General features: G+C 44.6%; 1 protein-coding gene across 1 annotated transcript in view; it reads right to left on the bottom strand.

Annotated features, from left to right (window-relative positions):
- The window catches only part of RABEP1 (rabaptin, RAB GTPase binding effector protein 1), a 51,490-nt gene extending 28,548 nt beyond the window's left edge, over nt 1–22,942 (bottom strand). The window contains exons 1-3 of the mRNA XM_066578880.1: nt 22,808–22,942; nt 2,196–2,324; nt 872–1,075 (exon numbers count right to left, since the gene is read on the bottom strand). Coding sequence (XP_066434977.1) covers nt 872–1,075; nt 2,196–2,324; nt 22,808–22,841 — 367 coding nt within the window. The 5' untranslated portion in view covers nt 22,842–22,942. The remainder of the gene's footprint in view (nt 1–871; nt 1,076–2,195; nt 2,325–22,807) is intronic.
- Nucleotides 22,943–23,173: the final 231 nt, after the last annotated feature.

Here is a 23,173-nt window from a genome sequence, read left to right as displayed (position 1 = left end):
TTGCAGGTCAAGTGTAGCATCAGATGAAAAAACATCAGGAATGGCAGAGGAAACAGTGGAGTAGCTGTTAGGAGGGGGGGGGGGGGTTAAGTTCCAATCTTATTTAGCTCAAAAAGCTGCATGACTGAAATCAAGAAAAATGTATTAATTTATTTATAAGAACAACTAAACAAGCAACCAGGAAACTTCCATATGAAAGATGTCAAGTGCCAGTGCCATATTTTAGGAACTATGCCATTGCAACAAAATAGTGATCCCTGAAGCAAAGAGTAGGATAATCCTGGTGCCAACTACTGGTTATATAGTTCTGGCCCTGATGGCAAGCTTCAGTAATGTTATGACAGATGAAGAGGACAACTATACAGAAGAGTATCTATAGTTGCCACCGGTGGAGGAATCCCAAGTGTGAGGACAATGCACTACCGGAAGCTCCCAAGTCACTAGTTAGGAACCTGGGGTTTGAAACAATTCTCTGGTTTATCTCAAGAATGGAGGAAGGGGGTATATTACCTGCAGTTTGTCATCTCTGCTCCTCCTCAGATCCACCAGTTCTGGGCCCTGTTTTCTACTGTCCAAGATGGCGGCTGCAATTTTCCATCTACTTAACACACACTGATCTCTGACTAGGTAGCACTGATCACATGAGCAGCAATGCCCAATCAGACAGTACCAATGCACTGTGGGGATTAGGTAGTTTGAACATTGCGTCGGCCATCTTGGATGGAAAAAACAGTGCCCGCAACTGGTAATTCGGAGAGACAGAAGGGAAGAACAGATGCAAGAAATACACCTTCCTTCTTCCTGGTCTAGAGACAAAATTTTGTCTTGAAACTGGAGGGTCGCTTTAAATCATGCGCCAAATGTACCATACCTTTCATGATAGCCTGGAGAGAAGCCACCTCCTCCTGCCATTGTTTCTTCACTTCGTCAATGGCTTCCTGCTTAGTGTTCTCAGACACTGTAGCTATAGCTTTGATGTTCTCCATCTCTGCTTGTGCTTCTGATAGCTGGAGTTTCAACTGAGCTATGTCTTCTTGTGATGCTTGAAAAATAGCATGCTGCCGTTTTAAGTCCTCTACATCGGAGAAAGTCAACAGGTTACGTTTCCTCACATTTACCTTCAGTACATTAATAGACATATCTTACTTATTTAGTAGTGAAATTGAGCAATAACATGAAAGTAAAATTTAACTTTTCCTTCTCTAAATTGGTATGTGATTTACCTCAATTTGGCCGATTTGTGTTTTTTTCCCCTTTGATTAGTGGCCAGTAAAATAGAGTGAAACACAGGGTAATCTAGTGGTAAGTACTTTATTCCACTGCAGAAATGCCAGATACTAGATGCTCAAGGCTCCTTATGTGTGGAGGGCGAAGGCTTGCCCATCTGGACCAAAGCCATAGAACTACTGTAGCACAAATTTGGGGAAAAGATAACCCCATTGCATTACACGATGTCTATATCCATCATGAGAAAGGATGATCCTGATCTTGTGGATACGGCTACTGTACTCATGAGCTCAGTGGCAGGAGTGCCGGGGTCCTGCTAGAACTGAGAAAATTAGAGATCACTGATATCGATATTGGCAGCTTAACTCCCTGAATGCCACAGCCAATAATGACAGTGGCATCTAAGTGGTGAGACAATGGAAAGCGGCTCCCTCAGTCAGTCGACTGGCATACCAGGATGATAAGGCGCTACAGTTATATTTACTAGTCTTAGACAGCACATGTGTCAGCAACATTAACTGACCCTTTAAACTCTGTTTGCCATAGGGTGAATTCACATTTGGCATACAACCTGTAACATAATTCCACAGTAAACATAAGCGGAATTACTGTTGGAGTTTGGTAGGGATCTGTGTTCTTGTTTTCGGTACAGAAGTTCACATACCATTGAAGTCTATGATGCAACTCTGCATCCAAAATCCTCAACATATATAAAAAGTGCGGCAGAAAGCATTTCCGCTGTGTAAAGATTCAAAGGGTAAATTAAAAGCCATGAATGTGTTGCATATTTGGCAATGTTATTCACATTAGTGTCCGAGATGCTGTACATTATGTTGAGCATTCTTTGTTTTGTTTTACTGTAAAAATGTGATTTTTGTCATGTTGTTAAAAAAAATTAAATAAATTAGAAGTCGAGAAACAAGACTGACAGCCTTGTAACAACTTCAAAAGTCCAGTTACACATTTACCTTCTTTAGCCAAATACAGCTCTTTAAATTTTGCTCTCTTCTGATTAAATTCTTGCTCTAGTTGCGCCTTCATCTGAAGATATTCTGCATTCATTCTTTCCAGTTCTTCCACCCGTTTCTGCAGAGTGGCTGATAAGACAGATAGAAGTTAATTGTACTGGTATTCTGAATCACAGCATTCAGACAATACATCATTTCTAGACTTCAGTACTGTAAAATAGGGAGTGAAACAAGCTGCTGTCATTGACTTCTCTCCTGCCTAGGCAAAGGGCTTGCACATGTTGAAAACTGAAGGCCTGTTCGCACATGTTGGATTTGATACAGATTTCGGCACAGACTTTGTGAGGTATTATTAATGTTATATCAGCTTTAAGGAACATCTGGGGTGCATCTATTGGAATTACATATAAAACGATCATCAAAACCTGGCAAAGGCATTCCTACTAGCTGGCTACTGTGCACTAGATATGCCACACTCTTCAGAAATAGGAAAATACCCTTAAAATGGTCTGTAAAGTCTGTTCTGTGACCAGCCCCGGCAGACCTTAAGGCCGCTTACACACGGGTAATTTTCTCACATGTATGTGGAGCTCATACTTTCCTATGGGTTCTTCCACACAAGCGAGGTTTTGTAGCCTGTGACACTGCGAGACTACAAAATCGCAGCATGCTCTATACAGCCGCGATTTGCAATTTTTTTGTAGCCTGTTTTACTATGGAACCTTGCTGCGTTTTTGTGCGATGCAACTTTTACAGTAGGAAATCCTACCGTAAAAGCCCTAAACTAAGCCTGACCCTCAAAAAAAAAAAAACGTAAAAAAAGAATACATCAGCTCTCTGGCGCGGTCATCTTCCAACACATCTCCCCTGAAGCTCTCTGGCAGGTGCTTGAAGTTCTCCTGTGGAGCTTCTTGGTCAGGACTTTGAAAATCCCCGCCTCCAGGAAGCTCTGCCTGTGATTGGTTACCGAGCGTGCGGCTCAGCCAATCAAAGCCAGCACTCGAGGAACCTATCACAGCCATTCAATTCCAAATCCAGAAATGGAGACACGCATGGACACCTCTGCCGGGAAAATACTGGTAAGCATGGGACACTGGCTGCGGACAGCAGGGCTGGATTCCGACAAGCTTGTAGACATGAGGTCTTAAGAACCAGACACTTTTTATGGATTTTACCCCTGTGGTGGTTTTCCTGCCCTAGTGTTTTTTTCCTTTAGCTGCCAAAATTATTTTTGCTGCTTTTTTCCCCCTGTAATTTATAGTTTTATTTTTTTTTAATTATTGGCAGTACCAATGTGGTTCACTGATGGATATGCAGGGCAACCCGCCAAATTATCATGGCGTCATTAATAGGTTGCTGGTCTGCATGGTGAACTACATATATCAGAATGGTCTGGTACCCTGTATCCACTATGTGTGGGAGCATACACCAAGCATCCACCCCCCTCATTATCAAGAGGCAGTGTGAGTGGTTGCTATATCGGTGTCCTGCACAGGTGTTATTGGCTCCTCCATTTGGTAGTCAGCTACCTGCATGGTGAGAGGAGGATGCATCTATATGCACTCCTCACTCAGTAAGTAACGGCCATTTTTCTGTGATAGTTTTTAATTATTGATTTCCCCCTTCTGTGATGCATTTATATTAGTTTAGGGACCCACTACAACGCAAGGAACCGTGAAGTGGTTAGTGGGCTCATGTATCTTGGCCAACATCCAACCAATGCCTTGCATTTATTATCTATCATTCACATGCAGTGTGGCTTTAAGACTCTAGGGGGAGCCCAGGGTGTCAGTACCAATGTGGTTCACTGTTGGAAATGCAGCGTAACCTGCCAAATTATCATGGCGTCATTAATAGGTTGCTGGTCTGCATGGTGACCTACATATATCAGAATGGTCTGGCACCCTGTATCCACTATGTGTGGGAGTGTACGCCAAGCATCACAATCCTCATTATCAGGAGGCAGTGTGAGTGGCTGTCTTATCGGTGTCCTGCACTCCTCACTCAGTAAGTAACGGCCATTTTCTGTGATTGTTTTTAATTCTTGATTTCCCCTTCTGTGAAGCAGTATATTTACGCTAAAGTAAAGTATAAGAATGGGTTTGTCATTTTTGTTTCAGACTTTTGATATACAATATGTATAGTTTTGAATTACAGGGAGCATATGGCGACTGTTTTGGTTGGCATCGGCCTTCGGTTATTTCCTTTATGTATATATTTTTATTTTATTCTGTAATTCCTTTTGACCTATTTTTGTTTGCCATCTATAACCCCCATGATGTCATACAAGACCTCTGGGGGACTTTCATATGGGCTTTTTTATTTCACATTTTTCCACTGTAGCTGGGACATCCATAGGAGCCCCAGTTACAGGAGAAAACATCCCCTTGTAGTGACAAGGGGATAGCAACTAACAGAGCTGATCAGTGTCTGGTAGGACCCTGCAGCTGTGCTGTAACAGGGAGACCCCATGGTCACATGATAGCCGGGTTGCATAGTGGAAGTTACAATTCCACTTTTTAGTACATAGCGCTCATTGGTTGCCATGTACGCAGGAAAGGATAAGGCAGAAGTGGTTAAAAACACTTCTCCCTTCTCCTCCGGGTTCTTCGCTATGACTAACAGCTGAAAATCTGATCTGCTCCTGCTGGGATTAATGCCCAGAACTAGCGCTTGGTCCTTAAGGGATTAAAGGAATAGAATAAAACTAATGTTGCTTAAACAATGTTAAGGAGGGCAATAAATATCAGAAAGAAAACATTAAGGCAGGCTGCCCACGGGTGTCATTGCGAGATCCGCAGCAATAAATTTCACATGGAGCTCGCATGACATGCTTTTCATAGGATAACTATGGAACATCCAAAAATCAGCAAATAGGTGCAGGACTCAGGAGTTCAATCCAGGTGAAGCAGTTTAAAAGTTGTAGACTTTATTTTACTCCATTAAAATGCATGCAACGTTTCGACCGTGAGCGAGACCTTCCTCACGGTCGAAATGCTGCATGCATTTTAGGGAGTGCTGCATCTATTTACTAATTCTGGATGATGTATGAAGGGCCAAGGAATCTGAGGCCTTGATTTCAGCATGGACCTATATTGATTGCTTCCATACGGTGTGGATTCGTTTGGAGTGCCACTGACAACACTTTTCTACCTTGCAGTAAGGATAACTGTGGAAAGCGCGGTCTACTGCACACGAGTGGAAAATCAGCTATGCTGCGATTCTCCACATTGAGACCATCGTTAATGCAGGCTCATCGCGGAGACCTTGTAGTGCTCCCCCCTCCTCCCCTGCGGCTTAATATCGCTAGCGATATTCAGTCGTGGCCGTGAACAGACGGCTTTAAACTACTAAAATCGGCAGGTAGTGAAGAAGCACTAAATAGCTATAAAAGACAAAAAAAAAAAAAACTATGTAAAAAGCAAATAAAAGCAGCAAATGTGGAAGAGGAGAGACTAATTGACAAAGAGCAAATCTAACCCTAAGGCCTCATGTCCACGGGCAAAATAAGAATTAAAATCCGCAGCGGATTTTAACTCTTCTCCTGCCCGCGGATCCGCACCCCATAGGGATGCAGTGACCACCCGCGGGTAGATAAATACCCGCGGATCGTCAATAAAAGGGATTTTAAAAAAAATGGAGCATGAAAAAATCTGGACCATGCTCCATTTTCATGCGGGTCTCCCGCTGGGACGGCTCCCGCGGGCTTCTATTGAAGCCTATGGAAGCCGTCCGGATCCGCGGGACACAAAAATCTGATTTTACTCACCCGCTCCGGTTCTTCTCTTCGCCGCGGCGCCATCTTCTCTCAGTCGCGGCCGGATCATTTTGCTTCAGCCCGGCGCATGCGCGGGGCACGTCACCGACGTCATCATGCACATCCGCCGAGCCGAAGAAAGAAGATCCGGCCGCGACGAGAGAAGATGACGCGGCAGCGAAGGAAGTATCCGGAGCGTGTGAGAGGTAAGTTAATTCTGATTTATTCCTATTTTCAGCCCTCATGTCCGCGGGGCAGGAGGGACCCGCTGCAGATTCTCCATGGAGAATCTGCAGCAGATCTGATTTTCCCCGTGGACATGAGGCCTAAGGCCCCCTGCACACGGGCGGAAATTCTGCGGCAGAATTTCCGCCCCTGCCCGCCTGCATAGGATTGCATTACAATACGCAATCCTATGCAGACGGCCACGATTTGTCTGCGTGAAAACACGGGCGGAAAACAAATCACGGCATGTTCTATTTCTGTGCAGGTCTCGCAGAGGCCCACACAGAAATGTCACTCCCGGGCCGCCGACTCCGCTCTGCGCATGCGCCGGCTGGCCGGCACATCACAGAGCTGGAGCCGCGGGAGAGGTGAGCACTGCACTGGTCTCTGCAGGGGCGCGGGTCGTGTCCTGCTGCGAGAATTCTCTTAGGCGGCCTAAACTGTTCGACTATACAAATAGTAAAATGATTTTAAAAACTGGAAGTGTTGGCCTTTTAGATTGACCCTTCATCTTCATTCAGGAACTCGAAATCAATATGTAAAGTTAGTACCTATTTGGGGAAGGTGGGTCCTGCAGATTACTTCAGATTTGAACTGTAGCTAACCTAAATAGTCACATATTACAACTCTGTCCTAATAGAACTGGGTTAAAAAATAACCCAGGAGCAAGATCTGCTGAAAGATAAATAGCAGCTAATCATCACTAGTACATACTGGTTTACATATCAATTTTGAGCTCCCAACTTAAAAGTCACTTTAGACTACTTCATGCACACGGCTGGGTCGGATTCCGCTTGCAAAATATTGCAGGGAAATTAGACCCGGTGCCCCCCACAGACCCTATACTCACCTCTCCGGATCTGCCACGAGTGTCTCATCCAGCGGGTCAGCGCGCATGAACAGGGCAGGGTATGACGCGCCAGCGCTGGACTGTGATGCGGATTCCCACGATTCTTCTGTGCTCACACTGTGGAAGTATCGTGTCTATTGACTGCAACGGAAGCCATTCGTGCATTTTTCAGCAAATAGAACATGCTGCGATTCCCCCCCGCAAGTGGGAAGAAAAAAATAAATAAATAAATCACAGTTGTTTTCCACTCATGGACAGGGGAGAATCATTTAACACAGCATGTCCATGGACAGACATTGCTGCAGAATTCACGGCGGGTGCCTGACCGCGATTTCTGCAGCGATAATCTGTCCGTGAGCATTAGCCCTTCAGTGGGAAGAATTGTAGGGGGTTATGAAGCGAAAGCAAATCTTTTAAATAGTTTTTTTCTCCACTGTATTCCAAAAGAGAAGGATATATCAAGTGAAATGCAGAGTGATAAAATAAACTCTTCATTAAAAGTCACCAGCCTAATGGCCCATTTACACGCAATAACAATCTTTCAAACGATTGACAGTTTCAGCGATCATTTTGCATAAGGTGTTAATGGACACTAATGTCCATTAAGACTATTAGCTTCATTTGCGTGTAAAGGGGCCTCCGGTACTGTTTGCAGAGCACAGCATGCAGTCTAAGCTCTGCACACAGCTCCTTTGCTCTTGCATGGGCTGTCGGCAGAACACAATGTAATCTCCGACTCCCGTGCAGAGCACAGCGTGTGGTCTGCGTTATCCGCTCTGGCTGAGCGATCGATTTTAAGCTCACCTTAAAACCATCGATCAGCCGAAATGTAAACGATGGCAGCATTTATACGCAACGATCGTTCATCTGCGGTTGTTTGACCAAATTGAGTGATAATTGTTGCGACTAAATAGGCCTTAACCCAGGAAAAGCGTAGATTTTTCTTAAAAAGATAAATATAAGGGGGAAGGGGGGGGGGGGATTAAATCGCGGGGTCCTGATGGTGTAGACCCCTAGGTCCTAAGACAATTAAGAATTGTGACAGATTGACCCTTGCTTCTTATATTTAAGGACACAATAGTGATGGGGACTGCTCCACAGGACTGACACATAGCAATGTGGTGCCAACATTTAAAAAGGGGTGAAGTAATTAACCAAACAGTGTACAGTATATGGTTGCTGGATAAGGTTATCACTCCAAAATTGTTGGATTGTTCGAATTTGAATGATCGTTCAGTGTAAACACGACCAACGATCGATGAACAATTTATTCCCTGCTCATTCACTAAGTGTCATTCTCATTCGTTAGTGCAGTGAATGTGAACTACAGAACGATTTGTGAGTGAACCATTAATCTGCTTGCATAAACAGGCTGCGCAAGCGAACTCTTATCGTTCGCCGGCTCGCTCATGTGAATGATAACTCGAGGCAGAAAAGTGGCAAATGAGATTTAATACTGATAAATGTAAGGTTGTGCACATGGGTAATACATGTCACCTTTGCATGCTTAATGGGAAAAACGGACATGGAAAAGGACTTGGAGATCTTCGTTAACTGTAAACTTAAAGGGATATTCCAGGCGTTTACCTAAGGATAGGTAGGTCATCAATAGTTAAGCGGTGGGAGTCTGCCACTCAGGATCCCAGCTGATCCTCTGATCGGCTGTGACTGCGGCAAAGCTGGACATCGCCATCGGTGGTCAGGGCAGGAAGTGCAGTAAAGGCTTTAATCCCAAGGCAAATAGTACCATGTGGTGCATCAAAAGATTTATCAGAGTACAAGAGATGCCTGGATGCCTTTCTTGAGTATAACAATATTACATGTTATAGTCAGCAATTACTTCAGAAGGATCCAGGGATTATTCCGATTGCCAGGTAGGAGTTGGGAAGGAATTTATTTTTCTCCCTAAACTAAGGAAAGCTGGCTCTTACTTCATGGGAGTTTTTGCCTTCCTCTGAATCAACATTGGGGAAGGAAGAGGGGGAGGGGTAACAGGCTGAACTAGATGTAGATTAAGCTGGAAAAAAAAAACAAAACTCCATGGTAGCTTTAGGGTAAATCCAACAGGATGGACTTGCTGCGGGTTTTCCTTGCACATTTGCATAAATATAAGGCCCATTCTGCAGACCATTTCAGTTCAGATACTTGAGTGTGAGGATTTTCCCCTATTAATGTAGAATAAAATATTTGCAATGAGATTCCCCAGTAATATAGTGATTTTGCAATCAGTTACTCCTTGTTGGCTTCTGCAGAAAAATCTGCAAGCTTCTGTGCAGTCTCATCTAGTCGTTGCTGCCACGATTCCTGTGGAATCAAACCGCAGAAAGGCCAGAGTTTACACCACTTCTTACAGCAAAAAAAAAAAGTCTGTAGCACAATTTAACTTGGAGATAAAGATTAAAAACTGGGGCCCTGGTGTTTAGCATACAGAGCTGCCAGCACATCTATGGATATGTCTGCCCAACTGAGTATTTACCAGGTACGGCCAGTTTGAGCAATGCAGCAAGAATAGCTTCATGTGACTTCAGTAGGTAACAGGACTAAAGATGGATCAGGGGAAACAAAACCTGGTAGAGCATACTCACAACAGAGCGGATACTAATAAGAAGAGAACTGAAGAACAAGGCAACATGTCCCTTCGCTATAGGATGTGACAAATAAGAGGATTATAGCATATAAGAACCCCGAGTATCAGTATATAGTCATACGGATGACTTCCATGGGGTATCTAAAATCACACAGAAACAGAACACATTATCTGCATGGAGATATTTACAGGTTTGGGGTTTTTTTTTTTTTTGGTTTTTTTTTTTAATTAGATGAACAATCCAGAGTACAAAAGACTCAGAATGTCCTATTTTCATGTGATTTTCTAAAGCCAATGGATATATTAACCCCTTAAAGACCAGACACTTTTTACAGATTTTACCCATGTGATTGTTTTACTGCCCTATTTTTTTCCTTTAGCTACCAAAATTATTTTTGCTGCGTTTTTTTCCCCCCATGACCTATAGGGTGATTTTTTAATATCTCTTTCACTGACTTTTTCTGTTTTTAAGTTTTATTGGGGGGTAAAAACTAAAGAAAGCTTTTTTTTAACATTTCCAGGTATTTTTTTTATTTATTAGTATATTTATGCTAAAGTAAAGTATGGGAACGGGTTCCTCATTTTGGTTCAGACGTTTCAATATATAATATGTATGATTTCGGATTACATGTAGCGAAGGTTCTGGTTGGCGTTATTTTCTTTCTTATGTATATATTGTTGATTTATACTGGTTTTTTTTTTTTAAACTTATGCACTTATACCATATATACGCGAGTATGAGCCGAGTTTTTTAGCACAAAAAATGTGCTGAAAAACCTCCTAGACTTTTGCTCTAGTGAGGTTAACAAAAACAAAAACAAAACAAAAAAAACGCAACTCACCTCTTAGCCGGTGTCTGTGTCTCCGGCGGTGCGGCAAGCTGCTTCAGACTTCTCCCAGGCTTGGTTTTGAATTCCCCAGCCATCAGCGCTGTGTAACTAAGCGCTGTGACTGGATCGAGTGCCAGTCAATCACAGCCAACACTTGATCATTTCACAGCCATTCAGTGAAGGACACCACTGAATGGCTGTGATTGGTTTATCGAGCGCCGGCTGTGATTGGCTGGTGCTCGATCCAATCACAGTGCTTAGTTACATAGTGCTGATGGCAAGGGTATTCAAAACCAGGCCAGGGAGATGACAGCAGAGAGAAGTCTGAAGCAGCCTGCCGCACCGCCAGGGAGAGCATTGCACAGGGGACACAGACGCTGGCTGAGAGGTGAGTATTGCGTTTTTTTTTACCTAGTATACACTCGATTATAGCTAGGCTTATACTCGAGTCAATAAGTTTTAGCAGTTTTTTTGTGGTAAAACTTATTGACACGGCTTATACGGTAATTATGTTTTTTTACTATCTATGTCCCCCATGACGTCATATAAGATCTCTGGGGGACAGTCACATGTTTTTGTTTGACACTTTCCCACTGTAGCTGGGGCATCCATAGGATCCCCAGTTACAGGAGAAAACAACCCCTGTAGTGACATTAGTCACTGGCAGAGGTGGCCAGCGTCTAGTATGACCCCACAGCTCTGCTGTAGCAGGGAACCACGGCGGTCACGTGACCCCTGGGCTTCCGGAGTGGAAGAAACACTTCCACTTTTAATACATATTGCTCATTGAGCAACGTGTAGTGAAGGGAGTAGGCAGAAAGCCCGGCGGATGTGCTCGGCACTCCGGCAGCGTGCCGTGCACTTTTTTTTTTTTCTTTTTTTAACTCCTGCGCCCGAGAGCAGGAATTCAGCTGCAGGTGTGCCGCAGATCCGGAAGGCTTCCATAGGCCTTGATAGAAGCCTGCGGGAGCCGTCCTCGGGGGAGACCCACACTAAAATGGAGCATGCTGCTGGTGTTTTCCCACACACGCAATCCGCACCTCAGGGGAAAATGACATCCGCAGGTATTTAGTTACCTGCGGGTGTATGCATCCCTATGGGGCACAGACTACGTGTGCGGATGACCCGCTGCGGATCTGTCCCCGTGGACATGAGGCCTTACAGTGCCTGGTCCTAAATGGGTTAAAAAAAAAAATACTAACTGCACTCATATGATGCAAGTGCAATCTGTTTTTAATGCATGTAACCATGGAGACCATTAAGGGGAAAAAAAAAAAAAAAAAGAACCAAAACGTACGGAGCCTGTACATTGATGAGTGCATGAAAAATGGATGGGAATCACATGTGAAAAAAAATAAATAACACATGAAAGTCAAAACAAGAAATTGGACTGATTTTTCACGACCAAAAGAAAAAAAAAAAGGGCTCCCTCCATGTGCATACAGCCTAATTCTAAGGGGCAGTCACCTTTATTTTAGGGCATCAATAAAAGGCAGCTCATGGGTACACCTAATACTGACTGTACTGTATAGTATGGTTGCATGTGTCATTCCTCAGTGCTTCCTATACTCTGCTCACATAGCGGTTTACATTTATGATCGGCATATGCACTAAAGCTCCCACTGTATACAATCACATGCATCCATAGTCTGCAGTTCACCCGATAGCCACAAGGGTGTTGTCCTGGCTTCTGTCAGACCGGTATGTGTTGGCACACTTTCAATATACTGTATAGGTAAAAATATTCAGCATTCTTTTCTATAAGTGGGTCATTACAAAAACCAAAGTGTATAATGTGCAGCGTGTGCCCTCTAAACATTGGGACTAATGGGTGATGTATGCCACTATAGAGGGCAAGCATGACACCGGCAGTCTTGGGGTGCCTTCCCACGGCACGGATTTGCTGCAGATCAGTAGATGATTTAACCCTTTCAGTTAAATTAGAATTGAACGAATCGGCGTGATAAGAACGCACCCCTACTGGGACTGACCTCCGTATCCTACACGCATCGTCCCTCCACAATGACCATGAGAGAGCTGCAGACAATTTCAGCAGAGTCCCATGAAGGACCGAGCACAGTAAGCCACGTACACAACTCACTATATCTAAATGGAAGCAACAACTCTGACCTTTATTCAAATCCCACAAACCACAGCTGATGGAAAACGGAGCGCAGAAGCGATCATATTAACGTCACACCTAGCAATTGGAACAGGAACTTTGCATTACTTGTCCCTTCTCCGCTTACTACATGATGGACACGGAAATAGGAAGACAAGTAATTGTTTGATCTCCAGAATGAACACTGTAGATGCAATGCAGGGAGTACAAGAGAAGGTTCTGTAAGTGTAATGTTACATGGAGATCCTGCTTTCTGCAAGTGTTACTCTTTGTGTAATGAGGTTAGACAATTTTCCACTATATTTTCTGTATTAATTCCTCCCAGCTTCTCATTTATTTGGTACTTTGTCCACTCCTAGAGGATAACCCCCATGGATATACAGGTGCATGGCCATTACACCAAGGGCCACATCAGCATTCAAAAAGGGCAGTTTGCAATTGTTAAACTGCATTTTAAAAGGATATATTAAAAACAGAGGGAGGGGAGAATAAATAGACCAAAGTAAGGTTCAAGTCAAGAAAAATTGGAGCCCAAGTCCCCAACTGCCAGGTAGTCAGAGAACAGGAAAGACTAGGTGTTAGTAGAACCTGGAGGAAGGTTCCTAAAAACTCCTTAGGTCAGAGCCTTTAATCAATGGGTTAAAAAGCAGTATAAGGCCCAATGTCCACGGGCAGATTTCAATTGCAGAATCCATGCGGGGCAACCACACAGATGATCCGTAGTTCGGGCCGCCCATAGGGAAACATAGGCGCCCACACCTGAATTACAGCATGCAGATTTGATTTGCGGATCTTCGAATGCGGAAATCAAATCGCAGCATGCACTATGGACAGCTTCAATTGAAGTCAATGGAAGCCGTCTGATTTGCAGGAGTTTGAAAAAAAAAAAATCTCTACTGCGCATGTGCGCCAGCCAGCGTTTCCGCAGTAAAGTAAAAAAAAAAGAAAACCATGGACATGAGGCGTAAGGGTACATGCGCATGGACAATATTTTTGTCCTACCTTTGGTCTGAGAATTGGACAGAAATAGCACTTGTTCATTGAAAAGCACCTGAGCTTTTTTTTTTTTTTACTCGTACAGACAAAAATTTTTTTTAGCATGTCCTATATATCAATGTGCGGTGTTCAGCACATCGGACAGCAGACGGGCGCATCGACTCTCGGGTGCAACTTTTACGTCACTGTGTGCATGTACACTTACACAACGTTCTCTGATTCATGCGACATGCTCAAAGTATATGGCCAGGCAGGCTGGAACAAACTGACCTCTGCAGGATGGTGGGAAGGACCAGCCAGGATGTACAACCCGCCTCATGGTCTGAGCCTCGGCAAGCGGTGCTGTACTGCAGGATAGATTCAGCGGGAGAAGTAGACGGGATGCACACCAAAGACCCCGGGTTCTGCAGTAACAGCCACAGCTCTTGCAATGTTGGACCAAGATGGCAATTCTGGTACCCAAAAGCAGGCTGCAAACAAGTCCACACTGTGCTAGGGGGGCTTCCCAGCAGAACTCAGGACCCTCAGATCTAGTGGAGGTTCTTCTGCGTATGGACCTGACAGGCCACATAAAATGACATTTCGGGCCTTCAGTTGGACATACATGCTGCATTGTACCTGGTCCTGTGTGCACACCACATGACCGGCAGTAGATTTCCATCCCCTTCAAGTAAGGCCTAAAAAATGTCTGGATTTTCTTTTCAATTTTAATATGAAAAACTGTTTTTTGCTAAACAAAGAAAGAAAGAAAAAAAAAATGTTTTTTTTTTTTTTTTTTTTTTTTACAAGATTTGGTTTTCCTGATAGGGGTTTTAACTAGAGATGAGCGAACGTACTCAGTAAGGCCGATTTCGCAATCGAGCACCGCGATTTTCGAGTACTTCACTACTTGGGTGAAAGAATTTGGGGGTCGCCGGGGGGCGGGGCGTGGTGGAGCGGGGGGGTAGCAGCGCGGAACAGGTGGGAGCTCTCTCTCCCCCCCACTCCCCTCTGCAACCCCCGAATCTTTTCACCCGAGTAGTGAAGTACTCGAAAATCGCGGTGCTCGATTGCGAAATCGGCCTTACCGAGTACGTTTGCTCATCTCTAGTTTTAACCTAATTTCAATCACACAGCCTAATCAGTACCCCAGAAACTTCAAGTTTAGTGTTTGGGCTGCTAACATGGGACAGGAAGTACCTCCGTGCTCCATCTACCAGATTTTGCAGACTAGAAATGTCCAGGGCAGCCTCCTCTAACGTGTCCCTCCTGGCCACCTACTATACAGTAGTTATACAGGAACTCCACAGCTGCATCTCACTGCACCTGCTGACACCTTCTCCTCAAACTCCACCACCAGTCAGAATCCATGGATACATTGGGCTGCATCACTTCGCACTGAATTGCCGCTCTCGGTCGCCCTGGCAAGTCCCAGAAGTAGTGCCCGCAGCCTGCTGATAGCATTGTTCTGCACATAAGAGTTTGTTAGAACCTCGCTTCTTGCTTCAGCACCCCCTCCCATGTATGATTTTGGACCTGCTCCTAGGGGCTGAGAGGAGACTTAATAGTGGTCTACTAATATCCGAAGGGCTGTCACAGTGCCGAGGGATCAGCCCTATTCTCATTTGTACAAGGAAAGACTAGAAGCAATGGGATGAAACTGAAAGGGAGAAGAGAGATTAGATATTAGAAAAAAAACTTTCTGACAATGAGGGGGATCAATGAGTGGAACAGGTTACCACGGGAGGTGGTGAGTTCTTCAATGAAAGTCTTCAAACAAAGACTGGACATCTGTCTAGAGAGGATTTAGTGAATCCTGCACTCAGCAAGGGGGTGGAACACATGACCCTGGAGGTCCCTCCCAACTCTACTATTCTAGGATTCTAGAAACTAAATTCAATTTCTACAATTGTTCCCACTGCATTGCTGCAAAACAGATCTTGAAAACCATAAGAGATTAGGGTGTTCACTACTGATGAGCTAATTAAAGGGGTTGTCCCGCGCCGAAACGGGTTTTTTTTTTTTTCAACCCCCCCCCCCCGTTCGGCGCGAGACAACCCCGATGCAGGGACGTACAGACAGCTTACCGGAGCGCTTACCTTGATCCCCGCGCTCCGGTGACTTCTATACTTACCTGTGAAGATGGCCGCCGGGAACCTCTTGCTCCGTGGACCGCAGCTCTTCTGTGCGGTCCACTGCCGATTCCAGCCTCCTGATTGGCTGGAATCGGCACGTGACGGGGCGGAGCTACACGGAGCCGCTCTCTGGCACGAGCGGCTCCATAGAAGACTACAGAAGACCCGGACTGCGCAAGCGCGGCTAATTTGGCCATCGGAGGCCGAAAATTAGTCGGCACCATGGAGACGAGGACGCTAGCAACGGAGCAGGTAAGTATAAAACTTTTTATAACTTCTGTATGGCTCATAATTAATGCACAATGTATATTACAAAGTGCATTAATATGGCCATACAGAAGTGTATAGACCCACTTGCTGCCTCGGGACAACCCCTTTAAGTGCTGGCGATTCTTGAATGAATGTGGCTCAGTGGTTAGCACTGTTGCCTCGCCTCATCAAGGGCAACATCGCCTTTGAAAAATTCCATACAGCCATTATCGTTGGCCTTATTGGAACATACAACTACAGCACTGCAAGGCAGTAGTGCCAACCACTGAGCCACCATGCATGCTCTTCCTTTTTTCTCTGGACGAGAACACAAAGAGAACATACAAAGTCCATGCAGATGTCAAATTTGAAACCTAGAACCCCAGTACAGCAAGGCAACAGTGGTAATGACTAAGCCACCATATGTTTTCTTTCTTCTTCCTTCTCTTCCTTCAGAGAAGAAGGAAGTGAAAGAAGATGAGGAAGAAGCAGAAGGAGGAAGCAGTTTAATGCTCATTGGCTAGTGAGGTTGCACTATTCTAAGTTCATGCCCGACTATGGACAACATCTGTGTGAAAGTTGTAGGTTCTCATTGTGTTCATTCTTCTCTTCTCAAGCACGATAACTCAGTTGTTAGTACTGCTGCCTTTCAGTGCTGGAATTATAGGTTCAAATCTGACTGAAGAACGAGTGTGGTGGCTCAGTGGTTAGCACTACTGCCCTGCACTGCTGGAGTTGTAGGTGCAAATCTGACCATGGGTGATGGCTGTATGGAGTTTCTTAAAGTTGATGCTGCCCTCGATGAAAATTTGAACACAGAACTCCAGCATTGTAAGGCAACAGTGCTAACCACTGAGCCACCACACCCCCACATAGAAGACAGCCAAAACTGGAAATGACAAACAGATTGAGTTAAAGGAGGATCCATCTGCACTCCTTTTCTGAAACTGGAAACGAGAGTGCATCAGTCTGCGCTTTTGATCCTGTGTAAAAAACGGAATGAAGGTGGAAAACACACAAAAACATTGAAACTGAAGACCTTTTGAAAACGGAAACATTTTCTATGTTGTTCCAACGACAGGGCAGCAAAATGAAGTGAAGACGCTGCTGTGAAAAGGCCCTAAAGTACACTTTAAAAAAATATATATTCCCGGCCCGATTACACTTCCTGTTTAGTGTTCAGTTGTTGCTGACTTTGCAAATGAGAAACCATAAACACGAGTGAAACAATGTTATCGCCTTCTATTTGGAAAACAGCAGAATAATTACTATTGTAACTATTGTCGCTGCTCCTCCTGTGCTGGGCCAACCCCTACAACGTGAGCAGGAGCCGGAGCGACACCAAGCTGTCAGACCAGTGCTAGATGTCACCAACCAGAAGAAATGTCAACTATTTCTAGTCACAAATAAAGCCGTCATCCAAGCAGTAATTAGGAGAACAATCCGCAGTCTATCATTTGGTGCGATCAACAATTAGATGAGCCATGCTTCGTGTCACAGACAAGGAAATCTGTGTGTGCGAGTGGAAGACAAAATGTCAATGAGTTTACCAGATATGTCATTATCTCCTGTCTGCACCACACGTGGGCAGGGAAATTATCACACCGGCACTGCAAAACATCTACTATTATCAGACCGCTCCCATCAATCTACACAGGACACTGCAGACGGTCTATTACAGGAGGTGCAGCATGCAGCATTAGACCATATGCACTATATACTTATTACAGGAGGTGCAGCATGCAGTATTAGACCATATGCTCTATATACTTATTACAGGAGGTGCAGCATACAGTATTAGACCATATGCGCTATATACTTATTACAGGAGGTGCAGCATGCAGCATTAGACCATATGCACTATATACTTATTACAGTAGGTGCAGCATGCAGCATTAGACCATATGCACTATATACTTGTTACAGGAGGTGCAGCATGCAGCATTAGACCATATGCACTATATACTTATTACAGGAGGTGCAGCATGCAGTATTAGACCATATGCACTATATACTTATTACAGGAGGTGCAGCATGCAGTATTAGACCATATGCACTATATACTTATTACAGGAGGTGCAGCATGCAGCATTAGACCATATGCACTATATACTTATTACAGGAGGTGCAGCATGCAGTATTAGACCATATGCTCTATATACTTATTACAGGAGGTGCAGCATACAGTATTAGACCATATGCGCTATATACTTATTACAGGAGGTGCAGCATGCAGCATTAGACCATATGCACTATATACTTATTACAGTAGGTGCAGCATGCAGCATTAGACCATATGCACTATATACTTGTTACAGGAGGTGCAGCATGCAGCATTAGACCATATGCACTATATACTTATTACAGGAGGTGCAGCATACAGTGACCATATGCACTATATACTTATTACAGGAGGTGCAGCATACAGTGACCATATGCACTATATACTTATTACGGGAGGTGCAGCATGCAGCATTAGACCATATGCACTATATACTTATTACAGGAGGTGCAGCATGCAGTATTAGACCATATGCACTATATACTTATTACAGGAGGTGCAGCATACAGTGACCATATGCGCTATATACTTATTACAGGAGGTGCAGCATGCAGTATTAGACCATATGCACTATATACTTATTACAGGAGGTGCAGCATACAGTGACCATATGCGCTATATACTTATTACAGGAGGTGCAGCATGCAGTATTAGACCATATGCACTATATACTTATTACAGGAGGTGCAGCATGCAGTATTAGACCATATGCACTATATACTTATTACAGGAGGTGCAGCATACAGTGACCATATGCACTATATACTTATTACAGGAGGTGCAGCATACAGTGACCATATGCACTATATACTTATTACAGGAGGTGCAGCATACAGTGACCATATGCGCTATATACTTATTACAGGAGGTACAGCATACAGTGACCATATGCGCTATATACTTATTACAGGAGGTGCAGCATACAGTGACCATATGCGCTATATACTTATTACAGGAGGTGCAGCATACAGTGACCATATGCGCTATATACTTATTACAGGAGGTGCAGCATACAGTGACCATATGCGCTATATACTTATTACAGGAGGTGCAGCATGCAGTATTAGACCATATGCGCTATATACTTATTACAGGAGGTGCAGCATGCAGTATTAGACCATATGCACTATATACTTATTACAGGAGGTGCAGCATACAGTGACCATATGCACTATATACTTATTACAGGAGGTGCAGCATACAGTGACCATATGCACTATATACTTATTACAGGAGGTGCAGCATACAGTATTAGACCATATGCGCTATATACTGATTACAGGAGGTGCAGCATGCAGTATTAGACCATATGCTCTATATACTTATTACAGGAGGTGCAGCATGCAGTATTAGACCATATGCACTATATACTTATTACAGGAGGTGCAGCATACAGTATTAGACCATATGCGCTATATACTTATTACAGGAGGTGCAGCATGCAGTATTAGACCATATGCTCTATATACTTATTACAGGAGGTGCAGCAAACAGTATTAGACCATATGCGCTATATACTTATTACAGGAGGTGCAGCATGCAGTATTAGACCATATGCGCTATATACTTATTACAGGAGGTGCAGCATGCAGTATTAGACCATATGCTCTATATACTTATTACAGGAGGTGCAGCATACAGTATTAGACCATATGCGCTATATACTTATTACAGGAGGTGCAGCATGCAGTATTAGACCATATGCGCTATATACTTATTACAGGAGGTGCAGCATGCAGTATTAGACCATATACACTATATACTTATTACAGGAGGTGCAGCATACAGTGACCATATGCACTATATACTTATTACAGGAGGTGCAGCATACAGTGACCATATGCACTATATACTTATTACAGGAGGTGCAAAATACAGTATTAGACCATATGCGCTATATACTTATTACAGGAGGTGCAGCATACAGTGACCATATGCGCTATATACTTATTACAGGAGGTGCAGCATGCAGTATTAGACCATATGCGCTATATACTTATTACAGGAGGTGCAGCATGCAGTATTAGACCATATGCACTATATACTTATTACAGGAGGTGCAGCATACAGTGACCATATGCACTATATACTTATTACAGGAGGTGCAGCATACAGTGACCATATGCACTATATACTTATTACAGGAGGTGCAAAATACAGTATTAGACCATATGCGCTATATACTTATTACAGGAGGTGCAGCATGCAGTATTAGACCATATGCTCTATATACTTATTACAGGAGGTGCAGCATGCAGTATTAGACCATATGCGCTATATACTTATTACAGGAGGTGCAGCATGCACTATTAGACCATATGCACTATATACTTATTATAGGAGGTGCAGCATGAAGTATTAGACCATATGCACTATATACTTATTACAGGAGGTGCAGCATGCAGTATTAGACCATATGCACTATATACTTATTACAGGAGGTGCAGCATGCAGTATTAGACCATATGCACTATATACTTATTACAGGAGGTGCAGCATGCAGTATTAGACCATATGCTCTATATACTTATTACAGGAGGTGCAGCATACAGTATTAGACCATATGCGCTATATACTTATTACAGGAGGTGCAGCATGCAGTATTAGACCATATGCACTATATACTTATTACAGGAGGTGCAGCATGCAGTATTAGACCATATGCACTATATACTTATTACAGGAGGTGCAGCACGCAGTATTAGACCATATGCACTACCGGTATATACTTATTACAGGAGGTGCAGCATTCAATATTAGACCATATGCACTATATACTTCTACACCTGCCGATTTACACCTTTTCAAAAGGAAAATCTGTATGCGGAATTCCCAGCACGGAACCCGTGACAAAAAGTGTCATTTTTTGTTTTTGAAATCTCTGTGCGGAAAAAATCTGCAGCGTATAGACGACAGCGAGGATTCATATAGACAGCTATGGGGCACTTCCGAGATGCGGAATCTGTGCGGATTTCACTGCGTGCACATATCCTTAGGCCACGCCCACACCGCGTTTGACTGCATATTTCGTCCAGTAACAATGCAGGCGAAGTACGCTGATGATGTCACCACTTTTATCCCCTCCCAGCTGCATTGTAAGCAACGCGCCCCATTCATTTTAATGGGCGATGCAGGGCATCAAAAACGCCCTGCAATGCTGTAAAAACATAGTGTTCAATTAAGCGCGTGCTACAAATGCTGCGTTAATACATTCATCTAAGAGGCCCCATCGAAATAAATGGAGGCCTGGTGCAGTGGTTTTAGCGGGCGTTGAAAACATCAATTCTCCTCCAATAATTCTGTATTATTTACTGCCACCGGGCATGGGGACAGGTTTAGCCTGCCCAGAGGAGATCTGGATTACCCATCCAATGAATGGAGAGGTGAACACCTGTAGGGGGCACTATAACTATAGCAGGTACAAAAGACACACAGCACAAAGCATGTCATGGAACCCTACTGCAAAGGATTTAAAGCCCAAACTATACACATTTAGGTAAAATTGCCCTAGAGGCGTCCATAGTCTGAGATTTGTTATGGTGCCATTACACAAGTGACAGCGGCCATCGCTAACGATCAGCATTTACTGCCAATAGCCGAGCAGCATCAGTTTGACAATTAGTGATAGACCCAAATGTTACAGCGCCGATACGGCGTTTTCCCCTGGCAAAACACAGAGGTCTGCTGATTGCCGGACAGCAACTGGACTCAACAACTCAGACAGCAGAGCAAGTCCCGCTGCCGGCCGTATTGAGCGGAGCTCCCCCTCGCTTCGTGGTGGAGATATTCTGCGGGTCCGACTACTCCTACTGGTGGCCGCTAGTCTTGTGCAGCAGCACCTGTACTGTAGGGTAACGGGGAAACTGATTCCAATGATACCATCCTGGACGGGCGCCAAAACGCCTTCATTAAGTCTGCGGGCACTAAGTTTGGTGCCGATTCTATCGACATCGAGAGAGATTTTATCGTGTGGCTTAAAAAAAAAAAAAAAAAAAAAAAATCAATAAAACAGCATCTGAGATTTCAGTGGCCACAGTGAGGCCCGGCGCAGCGCCATTCCATCCGTGGGAATGCCAGAATACATAATGGGGCCAAACAGAACCCACTATAGTTAATGGATGCCGTTCTGCCCGGGTCAGGCATGGCACATGCCACATCCAGCACTTCTATTTTTGCCATAATTTGGCTACCAGAATGTAGCTGAACAGCGGGCGGCCACTAACGTGTGGATGTGGCTTTAGAGGGCTTTTTGGGGATATGTAAAAATAATTTTAAGAAAAGCCATCAGAATGAAAAGGTATAAAATACACATTACTCGCCCGTTAAAGGTCCCGTACATCATTTATGTGCCCGCTGCAGCCCATCGCTGGCCTCGGCGGTGAGGCCAGCATGTAGAGCACATGATCCCCAAGGCCAGCGATGGGCTGCAGCGGGCACATGTATTCTGCAGCCATTATTTATACTGTTCCCTGCTTATAGCTCATTTTCAAGCCCCCAGAAAAGCCCCGTAAGGACCCCAGAACACACAAGGCACAATGCCCAGTAGCACCAGTGTGGCCAGCACATGCACTGGTGGCTTCTTAGGGCTGCAGGCTACCAGCCACCACTCAGCTGATCAGGCGACAAGTGACAGATAACGGGCTGCCCTCCACTATACAGCGACAGGCTGGGAGCCGCTCCCCAGCTGACATGTGTCTGTGCCCAGCCGGTCGGGGGCTCCCACCTCCAGCCGCCTCCCGCACCGGACACTCAGCACTATCTGGCCCGGCTCAAGCCCCTCACTAGCGGACCTACGGAGACCGAGGCAGAGCTGCACTTACCGTCCGTAGGGGCAGCGCCCCCCGCTTCCGCCATCCCGACCACCGAGCTGGCCACTCTCAGTGTCGGGAAACGTTTAGTTCAGAGCTTGGCCTGGGCATCCTCCAGCACCGCGTCATCCTGACAGCGTGACAGCCGGCGTGCTGACGTCACTAGACGTGACGTTCTGAGAACTCAGAGCGTCTCGGACGCCATGTTTGTATCTGGCAAGTGATGTAGTTAAGCAGAGGACGCGTCCGGCATGCAGCGGTTCCACTTCCTGCTGGCTCTATTCCCTTCAGTACTGAGCTTTGTAGGCTGGAGCCGCTTCATACCAGTCACCTCAGAGCTGTAGTTCTGTCAGCTGCTGTGCGAAGACCGGGCGGACT

The sequence above is a fragment of the Eleutherodactylus coqui genome, chromosome 1 (assembly GCF_035609145.1).
Source record: "Eleutherodactylus coqui strain aEleCoq1 chromosome 1, aEleCoq1.hap1, whole genome shotgun sequence".
Lineage (NCBI taxonomy): Eukaryota > Metazoa > Chordata > Amphibia > Anura > Eleutherodactylidae > Eleutherodactylus > Eleutherodactylus coqui.
This window is presented reverse-complemented; position numbering and strand designations above follow the sequence as displayed.